The sequence below is a fragment of the Morone saxatilis genome, unplaced genomic scaffold (genome assembly GCF_004916995.1).
Source record: "Morone saxatilis isolate NCDOM2014 unplaced genomic scaffold, NCSU_SB_2.0 Contig17, whole genome shotgun sequence".
NCBI lineage: Eukaryota > Metazoa > Chordata > Actinopteri > Moronidae > Morone > Morone saxatilis.
In genome coordinates, this window is record NW_023339729.1 from 19,692,231 (window position 1) to 19,702,934 (window position 10,704).

At 40.4% G+C, this 10,704-nt stretch overlaps 2 protein-coding genes across 2 annotated transcripts in view; one reads left to right on the forward strand and one right to left on the reverse strand.

Moving 5' to 3' along the window:
- Window positions 1–7,466, reverse strand: part of rnf150a (ring finger protein 150a) — a 17,550-nt gene extending 10,084 nt beyond the window's left edge. The window contains exon 1 of the mRNA XM_035659455.1: window positions 6,743–7,466. Coding sequence (XP_035515348.1) covers window positions 6,743–7,196 — 454 coding nt within the window. The 5' untranslated portion in view covers window positions 7,197–7,466. The remainder of the gene's footprint in view (window positions 1–6,742) is intronic.
- A 782-nt stretch (window positions 7,467–8,248) lies between these two features.
- The window catches only part of znf330 (zinc finger protein 330), a gene marked incomplete at its 5' end in the record, with an annotated part of 8,395 nt that continues 5,939 nt past the window's right edge, over window positions 8,249–10,704 (forward strand). The window contains 4 exon segments of the mRNA XM_035659456.1: window positions 8,249–8,302; window positions 8,759–8,931; window positions 9,028–9,047; window positions 9,559–9,629. Of these exon segments, the coding sequence (XP_035515349.1) occupies window positions 8,812–8,931; window positions 9,028–9,047; window positions 9,559–9,629 (211 nt within the window).

A 10,704-nucleotide genomic window follows, 5' to 3' on the forward strand; every position in this document is an offset into this window, starting at 1 on the left:
ACAGAAAATGAATTGTCAACTATTTTAGTAATCTAATGTTTGGGTTAAATTTATCAAGCAAAAAAATAAATAAAAATAATGTATATATATTAATTTTCTGTTAATCAATCTGTTATGCTGCTAATTATTTCAGCTCTGATGTACACAAACATTGAAAGAAAGTCACAAGGAGGAACAGTAAAGATGCCCGGCCGATGCAGATATTATCCCCTAATATTTGCTTATCACTTAAGTACTGGTCCAAAAAATCCAGTATCTCTCAGGCTCTCTTCTGTATATTTTATTTGAAGTTGTTTGTGATGAGGGCCTGACACATGGGACATGATGCTTAAATGACTCAGTAGTTTCTAGACACAATAAGGGAATAACAAAGCTCTTCTCTCAGCTGTACGGTGGCAGGTTGATGATTCCAGGAACTGCATCAACAGCCTGAGAAACTGTTACATCATATTCCTTCTGCTGCCTGTTTATGGCTGCATGGAGTCACAGTGGCTCCCTGTAGTGCTCCACTCCCTCTATCAGTCACCATAAACAGTGGCTTTACTCAACCTGCCATCACCAACAGCACCCGCTGTGCAGCCTGCCAGTTAGATTGCCGTTACAAATCCTCATGCGCTGCACAGATCTGCACAGAGCTATTTTGATATTATATTCTGTCGCAGCGGTACTGAAAGACTGAAATTAAATATGGTGTTTTTCAGAGGAGTTGAAGGCTTTTCATACCACAGATATGTCACATTTTCCGGATGTAGCTGCAATGCATTATTGCTGCCATGCTCATTAATCCCTTTATGTAACAGGTTTGTTGTTAAATCTGCACAGCTGCTACATTTTATATGACCAGGGTTGAGAAATAAGACCAAAAAGTCTTTGAAACAGTATTATTTCATGCATATGCAAGAATCAACACAAGTATCTATGAGTCTTGGTTAAAAGCTTAAATTATTGAAGGAATAGAATATGATTTTTTAAATTTTTATCAGAAGAAGTAAATTCATTTTAAACAATTAAACAAATGCTTAAATTAACAAGTTGTAATGGGTATGATACAGATGGGTACAAAACACTTAATGTGTACCATCCTCTGCCAAAACAGCCAGATCCCTACCTACCCACACCTACACAGTAATTCACTTGGCAATATCACCACTGTAAACACAAAGGTTTATTCTTGTTTTACGATGGCTGCTCCCTCAAAATGAGTTTATGTATGTTAGAGCTTCTAAAGCAAACGCTGCTACAAACAATGACAGAGAAAACAAAAGCTTGTGTTTGGACAGCAAACAGATGGTAATATACTGCTGAACCACAATGTCTATTCAGACTCTCACAAGCAGACACACTTCTTTATTTAAATTTCGTCCTACAGAGACTCTGTTTTTCTCACTGGCATAACATTGTTTTCATTTTGAGAATTTCTAAAATTAATGTTTTAAAATAGGGGAAATATATAATCTGTCTTCCCTAATAACACAAGTTAATTCTCAAGACTCTCTCACAACACAAGTGTATGTATGTTCGCTGTTTTGTAAACCTCTTTTTTTAATATGCGTACAGATACACACACTCCTGTTCTGGTTTTATATGGCCATATGGTGTGCAGGGCAAATCACTGTGACGTAACAACTGCCTTTGTAAACACAAGATAAACCACGTTATCCCATGTCAAAAGGCAAATGATGTTCAGACTCTGGAGAGTTTGAAAAAATGCCTGTGTATGGCACGCTTCAGCCTCATAACCAGCAGAAATAAGGAAAGGAATAACAAGGCATTTAAGATTTCCCTAAGCCTTGACTCTTATCTCTGTCTTCTGTTCACTGTGACGCAGTCAGAGCGGACAAAAATAGCTGCTTCTAAAACAGGAGGGCAATGTCAGAGACTGAGGCTGAACTTGTGAAAAGATGTGGAATAAGGAATAAAGGAATAAATACTGAATGGGTTAAGTTAGTGGACACCACCTTGTTCATTTCATTAGCAGGCTTCTGGTCTGAGTGGATAACACTGAAGCACAGATTACTACAGAATTAACTGGTACACTTTTACCAGTTCAACAAAGTAGGCTACACCGTGGCCTAATGCAAGTATAAACTGAAGAGTCGCTGACTGAAGGAACAGTTTGACATTTTGGGAAACTCGTTTATTCATTTTCTTGGCAAGAGTTAAATGAGAAGGTTGTTACCAGAGATAGGGTTGGGCAGTTGGACGATATATCAGCTTTTTGGCCCAGTTTTGCTAATTTTATGGTCTGCCTCCAAAGAACAGTAGCCGCTGTTCAGGTACGCAATACACACACTGAAGAATGAGTGAGAGGAAAAACAGCTGTAGAGCCAGAACATTTTCACATCTAACTCGGTTTTAGATGGCGTTTGAAACCAGAGTTGGTGATTGCCAGAACAGTGGAAAGACAAATGAAGATAGTTTGGTGAGTTTCATTTGTTTCTCTCGAGTTTGAATAAAGTCTGTTTTGAAATGAGTTAGTTTGGTGAAAGACAGAAACTTGAATTTCCACGACAGTTGCCGGTTGTTGGACTGACGGTGGCCAGTCGGATAAATTTTAACATTATCGCACCACCCTCATCTCATATCTGTATGATAAATATGAAGCTGCAGCAGCAGTTGGGTAGCATAGCTTAGCATAAAGACTGGAAACAAGGGGAAACAGCTAGCCTGGTTCTGTCTAATGGTAACTAAAACATTAACTAACATGTTACATCTATGATTTATATACACACAAAAAACTAAAGTGTAAAAATGACACACTGGTTTTACGAGTTGATAAACCTTCAGTTTGTGACCTGGCTTTATGACCCAGCATGACTTTGACACCACTCAGCCTTAAATGATGAAGACAGGCCATGAGAGGTTTCTAGCAACTGTGGATTTTACAGCCCGGCTGTGTTGGCTCTGGACAGGAAAGTGCTCCATTCTTTCTTTTAGCAGCCTCACATTCAGTCAAACCCATTAAGACCTGTTCCTTTGTCACTGTACTCTGTTACCTTCCTCTTCTCTACAAGCTTTGTCATCACATCTCTCCTGGCTGCCACTTCTGTCTCTTCAAGTATCTCAGTTTATATTTATGTCATGGTTCAAAGCAGGTCAAGTCTTCAAAATAGCCTGGCGCCTTTCATGTTTTGCTGCAGGTAACCTAGTGATGTGCACTGGACACTACTCCAAGAACAGAGGAGGAACAGAGGATGTTAATGGTCAAATACTGTACAACAGACATGCTGGCAGACCCCTTACTCGAGTAAATATGGGAAGAGATCAATGGAAAATATTCTATTGTAAGTGAAAGGCTTGCAAAAAGGTGCAAACTGCATTTCAACCTTCGTAACTTGACTTTGTTAACCATATTGGGGCCACACAACACTGACCTACATCATATTGTACATATTATCACCTCATGTTCTTGAGCTAAACATGTAAGGTAGAATACCAGGAAAAACATTAGCATTCATGCAAAGTAGTGCATCTGGCCACCTGATGAATGCCAAGTCCGACATTCACTCTCTCTTAAGCTTTTCTTTGGTCTCCACTAACTCCTGAGGGAAATATCTGGCTCTTAAGCTGCTAAATCCACCACTATGACCAACTGCTAGTCGCTAACATAGTCTCTCTGCTGTTCGGTGCTGAGCAGAGAGGGTTAGTAATAGAAGGTATTTGCTGAAAACAGGTGTGTGCTGTAGGCGGAAACAAAATTTCCGAGTGTGGCGAGAGTGAACCAAAACTTTTGCTGGCCTTGAAACAGTGAACAGCTTTGTAGAGCTGATTGCACTACTAGAAACACCTTTGACACGCGAAAGACGCCATCTAAAGCCAGTGTTTGGCTTGCACCTTCTGGGCTACTGTAGAAACATGATGGTTCCACGTGGCGGACTCCATGGAAAGCGTCTGTAGATTACAACGGCTGTTTCTAAGGTAACAAAAACACATCAATTCCTATTTTCAGGTGATTATACTCTAATGAAAACACATCTATGAATATTATATTCCATTTCTACCAATAGATCCTCCTAGATGTTACTCACAGGACTTTTAATTATCAGCTGTTTGAAGAGAATTGTGCTTATGACTCTAACAGCTTGTCAGGGCGATTCTCCGAGACAAAAAAATATGGATTGGAGTAAAAGCTTTAAGGGCTTTGCATAGAATTTAAATTATTTGCTTATTATGAAAAATGCCTGTGACACTTTGACACGTTGGTGGACCTTTTGGTTAAAAACGTCTCACAATCAGTTGACCATTATGTCATCAGGTGTTTTACACTCTTTGTTTGAACATCTGTTTCTGTACAGATCCTTTTGTCCAACAGCCTTCATGCATTGTGCTGTTGTCTGGCACGTGGATGGTGGCCGGAGTCAATTTCCAATGGAAACACAAGTCAAGTGTAAAACACGGTTCTGCTCACAGCTACTGTAGAAGGCATAAAGGTCCAATTTCATTTTAATAATAATAATAATAAAGTGTGCTTAAAATAGGATAAAGGGATGACATCAAGAGTTAAACTAAAACAAAAAAACTGTTTTACATGCTTGGTAGAAATCAGATTATTCCAACTTTAGTGTAACTATAGATCTATTACCAAACTAGAAAAAACTATGAATGTACTGTATCTATGCATGATGGCCAAACAACTATATATTAAATAAGCAGAGAGTAGTAATATAAGCAAGGAGATCACTTTACATAGCAGAACCGGTATATGAGCCTCTGGAGGTGTGTGCTTCTCTGATGAGGAGCACATAAAAAATACACTGATTACAGTTGGACTTCCAGGATCATTAAACCAATGAGGCGTCATTCAGAGTTTGTGGTTATTTTCGTCTGACACAGTGGTGGCAGACGCTGGGGGGTACTGTGTGTAAGTTATGGCCAAAAATGTCAAGAATAACAAACATATTGATATTGCGTTCATGAGAACGAGACGGACATGAGGTCACACTGATCTTGACCCTTAGACTACCAAGATCTAATCTGTTCGGGGCACCCGGATAGCTGTGGGTTTGCTGAGCCTTACTGCAGCCTCCATCAGTTCATCGACCTGTGGTCCTTTGTCATCCCCTCTCTCTTTTCCCCGCTTCCCCGTTGGCTGTCACTATCAATTAAAGGCAATAAAAGCCCAAAAATAAAGTCCATCCTTGAGTCCAAGTGGACAATAGTGCGTATTTTGAAGACTTTCCCTCAAGGTGTTCCTGACATATTGCATTCACAATCAGACGGACAATCGGACGGCAATGTTCAGAGTGACTTTATAAGAAAAGCAACCTGAAACAAGAGCAGCGAGGGAGACAAAAATAGGATTTTAAATGTGAGGGTGACATGTCTCCCCTATCCCCAGTGGAAATGAGCCCCTCAGCCATCGGCACTGTGCATCCTTTTACCTCAACAGCCCCTAGAATTCAATCTCCCCAGTGACATTATGGGCCTTCAAGTTCAACTAAACTTGGTTTTTGTCTAAGATTCCTAGGTTTAACACATAAAAACATGACCACAGTTGTGTCCGTGACCTGCGTCTCTTACTTACTGGTCACAACAACAAAACACTGTCACCAACAGGTAGTAAACAAATGACTCTGCCTCCGATTATCTATGCATCAGCCTGCACTGCCTCCGGCAAACAGGGAAAGGGAATGTGACACCTTAGAGGAACCTGATGTGAATCTGAGGTCCGTCTTTCCAGCACATTTTGTATGGATTATGTCAAAAGGTGTGTTGTTTACACAAGGTTTATTTACACATTTGAGTTCTTAAATGTGTGTTCTGTGTATCGACACAGAGCAGCTTTTGTGTTTGTGTTTTCTGTGTTTGATGTTCTTCTTAAGCCCACAGGCGAAACTGACATTGTGCTCAACTGTCAGTATTTGTGAGTGTGTTGATTAATTCATTTTAAATTCTGTGCTACTGTCTTTGTGCTTCACCTTCTTCACAAGACGTTGATTATTCTTTACATTCTTTCATGATTAAGGATGCATAAAGTTTATTTCACTAGGCATGGAATATTGGGAAGTTTTGTATTCAGTGATATGTAGTTTTAAGGCATTAGTAAAGGTTGCATCCTCTGGTATACGGGGCCCAGTGTTGACACTCATTACTGTTGGCACCAATCGATATGTGTCTGTGGCCCCTAATTATGTATTAGCAATGTCAAGTACCAAAAGCTAGCATCAAACGATTCAGATTTGTGATCTTCTCCACCTATTCTTCAATCAGACAGCTCCTGATTGTCGTCAAAAGTTGATGTTTGGGTTTAGAAAACACATTTAACATTTCGTCTGTGAATAGACCAAAAGATAACGGAGGGAAACATGTTCGTATGACTCAAAGTAAAGTATAAAAAAACTGAATCGAGTTGGTATCTACACTTGGACTCAGGTGTTACTAATATCAGACCTTTTAAATAGTACAACCCAGGTGTTATAACATCATATCACGACATAGCCTTCACAGGTTGCACCCACATTTGAGAAACAGCTTCAGGGAGACCTACAGCCAGTCACAGGCAGTGGATCAGTGCATCTGTTTGGGAAGTCAGTGCACTTTTCTACTTTACCAAGACAACTAATTGATCATTTAGCTGATCACAGAGACGCAGAACAGCTCTGGGACTTCAAGCAAAGAGGGTTGAAAACCATTCATCTTGGCCAGAGGTGTCCAACACTTAAGAAGCAACTGATTCTTATCCTCTCAGGCCTCCATCACACCACCGAGCAGACTGTAAGGAGGTGGACAGGTTGTCTCTTACCTTGATGGGTCATCGTTATGGTGTCGTTGGCACCGGTGGAGTCCACGTTGTATATCACAACCGCAGAGGCGTTGTAGTTGGCAACGTTACGGATTTTCTCTCGGTTCGTACAGTTCCCCGCAGCCACCAACGCCACCCAGGCGGTGTTGGGAGCCACAGGAGGGAACCTGATGTTGGGGTCGCACGCCTGTCTGTCCTGCAGGAGGGACGGCGCCAGGACCGGACCCCCGGCTTCTTTCTTGGGCGAGTGCTCGCCGTACCGACCGCACTCGGTTTTCTCCGTCTTGACCTCCGAAGTGACGGGGTCCAGGTAGGTGATGTTGACAAAAGCAGTGTACCACTCCTCTTTCTCCGCAACGGTGAAGTCCAGGCACAGCAAGTGGACGAAACAAAACGACAGCAGCCACGTCGAGAGAGCCAGACTGCGGCAAGCTCGGATGAGGGACGGTGCCATTCTGCGGTGGGTTTTTTTTTTTTTAAGGGGATGGGTGACGAGCTCAGGGTCTCCTCGCACCACGTCCCTCTATTTCCCTCCCCCCCCTTTTTTTTTGTAGTTTTTTTTGTAGTTTTACAGGTTAAAGCATTAACCGTGCATAGCAAGCCAGAGCCGGACACCAGCTCACAGACTCCCTAGGTGTCCTAGGAGTTTTGCGAGCTTCGTGCGGGAGTCCACTACACTCCACCACCTGCAGGAAAAGACGACGCTGTGTAAAGTGTTGTTGTTCACCGTCAGCTGTTTGCCGTCCTCGCTCGGGATTGGCTCGCCGCTCGCTGGCACGTGACCTGGGGCGTGGACAAGGTGCGTCTGAGGCCCCGTGGCAAAGTGGAGAAACCGAAAACATAAATCATGTGAAGCTCTGCCAATGGAAACATGCTTATGGGTTTGGGAGTTACCGCAATGAACGGGGTTTGCACTGTTATTATTGTTTTTATTATTATTATCATGTAATTAATTGGTGAGGGAGGCGTGTGGTTGTTTTTCTATTGTATTTGTTTAGTTTGTTTTATTGTTATTATGTTGTGTTTTAATATGTGGTGATTGATTTTGTATGGCAGCTATCTTGGCCAGGTCTTTCTTGTAAAAGAGATTTTTGATCTCAATGGGACTTCCTTGTAAAATAATAAATAAATAAATAAATAAACAGATTATAGGAGACGATATATGTGACAAACCTGTATGAAATGCTGTTTTTGTTGATTTGTGCGTCCAAAGCAAAAGCAAAGAAGGTGTGTATATATTATTTGTGAAGTGAAGTTGTTTTCTTTGTCTTTAAAATAACAATAGTATAAAGTATGATTACTGATATATAAACATTGGTAAATTATTCATCAACTATTAACCAGCTCATTAGTGAAAAGACTAAACATGATTATGAAGTTGATGCAAATTAAATTTAAATAGTTTTGACTCACACTGGGGAGACCTAGAAGTAAAATTTAATGTATTTAGTGAACACGGAAACAAAAGTAGGAACAAAAAAAACAAACATCGACACTATGTTTCAGCCCGGACCGTTTTTTCGACCGGACCTAGAAGAAGTTGGTGTGCTGATCATCTCGGTAAGATCTTTTTTTTCTTTGAATACAACTCACACAATAAATGACACTTAGATGTAACATTCAGGACAACTAATGTAACTGCTAGACAAACTAAATATCACAGAGAATCTACACATACTGTAAGTAAAGTTAATTTAATTTACTCACCATGTGACAGCTTATAAAACCCTCCTCACATAACGTCATATAAAACTAGCTAGCACAATTAGCAACAGCCAAATGTTGGTCAAATAATGTCAACATGTCTGGTGGATTCTCTTCACTCTCCAGCCACAAACAACAGTGGCAGTCGATGGAGTGACAGGCCAGATTTGAACATTAACTAGCTATCTGGCCGGCTGACAAAACAACCTCCCAGACAAATGGTCATTTGGTTATTGCCTCACAATGCGCCATATAAGTCAGCCATCTTCAATAAACCAGCTACAGCACTTAATGTTTGGTGTGTGTTTGCAGCTCAGAAACGTGTCGTTGTCTCTGTGGTCACCGGCCCCCGTTGAGCCAGAAAAATGCCCAAAAAGAAAACCGGTGCCCGGAAAAAGGCTGAGAGTCGAAAGGAGCGAGAGAAACAGAGTCGAGCCAACCGGGAACATATCCAGGTGGCCAAACACCCCTGCAACTTTAACATGGTGTGTAGCTCACGTACGAGGTCAATGCTTAAAGTATATGAAGTAGTAAATACTCTCTTACATTTGTTTGTGACTCTGTTGTCTTCTGTTTTGTAGGAATGTGACAAATGTCAGAGGTAAGTGACTGTACTGCATATATCATTTATTCAAGTATAGCTAAATACAGGTGGAGTCTAACTTAGTACATTTACTCAAATGTGACATTTTATGCCATTATTGTATATTTTATCCACTACATTTAGTTACTTTGCAGATTCAGATTATTCTTCCGAAATATGAATAAACTAATAAAATATTAGATATTATGGATTAAGATACCTGGCAGTATATGAATGATTTGAAACCTTTACCAGCTGTAACATTAGTGATGCTTACACACCAATGAATCACTAATTATAATCCAGTGTTACATATTACTCTAAAATGGACCATTCTGCATACTGAATACTTTTGGTAATACTTATGTACTTTTACTTAAATAAGAAATTGAATGCAGGACTTTTACTTGTTACAGAGCATTCGTACACTGTGGTATTGCTACTTTTTCTTAAATTAAAGATACAAGTAGACAATCACTGGTCAACCAGTTTATAAACCTGTTTCTCTCCTTGTAATGTCACCTGGTAGAAAACAGAAGAACAGAGCTTTCTGCTACTTCTGTAACTCAGTGCAGAAGCTGCCTATCTGCGCTCAGTGTGGTGAGTAAACCGCCGTGAAATGTTTGTATGTCATTAGTTGTACTTTATCATTCTAAATGACGTCCGGAGCCCGTTTATGGCTTTTAGACACAAGCCCATTCATCCCTACTGAATAGATAAATCTTTAAAACATATCATGAATATATATATTCATTTTAAGCTAAGTATTTCCCGAAAACAGCTGATCACTTGAGTTTTTAACAGGGGTTTCACAAACAGGAGGTAATAGTGCATTTGTTGGGGTTTATTTTCAGCCACCGATTTGGTGCCCTAGTAAGTCTTTACAGCAGCAGGATGGTGTACATTGGATCAACTCTGTCATAATGAAGGAACTCCGAGTGCCACAGTCTGGCTCGTTAATGTGGAGGTCCATAGCAAAGAGGAATAAGATACAGGCTGCACAGACATTACATGTTGAATCAGTTAATTGTTGGTTTTGGTCTTTTCGTGGGATTTGTGACAATAAAATAATGTAGAATATCACCAGACTTGTTCTTTTTAAAAAGGAATGGTCAAATTTGTTGCAGCAGAAGTCGAGATATCCTGACTTCTAATCCCTAGAAATAAGCCTCGTAATGCCTCCTGACCTAGTCTTTTGTTACACCCTCCCTGACAGGTACTGTAAATCCCCATATCTTTCACTCTCCACATCTCCAGTTTGGCAGTCTTTCCATTATAAATTTGAAGCCCAAGCTGATAACCTCAAACTTAAGTAGGCTTTTTCAGAGCCACAGGACACATTATATCACTGTTTCCACAGGCTGAGTAGTATTAACTTCAACAGGTGAGCTGATCTGTATGTGTAAAACCAGTGGAGTGCACCTCTGAACCCACCATGTGTAAAAGTTTATAGTAATTATTCTACTTTGGGACCCCCAATTGGTGGTATCGTAAAACACACTTTGGCAGACAGCAGTGCATGACAATTATGTGCTCCAAAAACTTTTATCATCATAATAATGTGAGAGATGCTATGATCACATCAGAATTCTCCACAAAGTAATAATAAATAAATAATAATACATTTTATTTAAAGGCGCCTCTCTGGGCACTCGAGGACACCGTACAACACAAA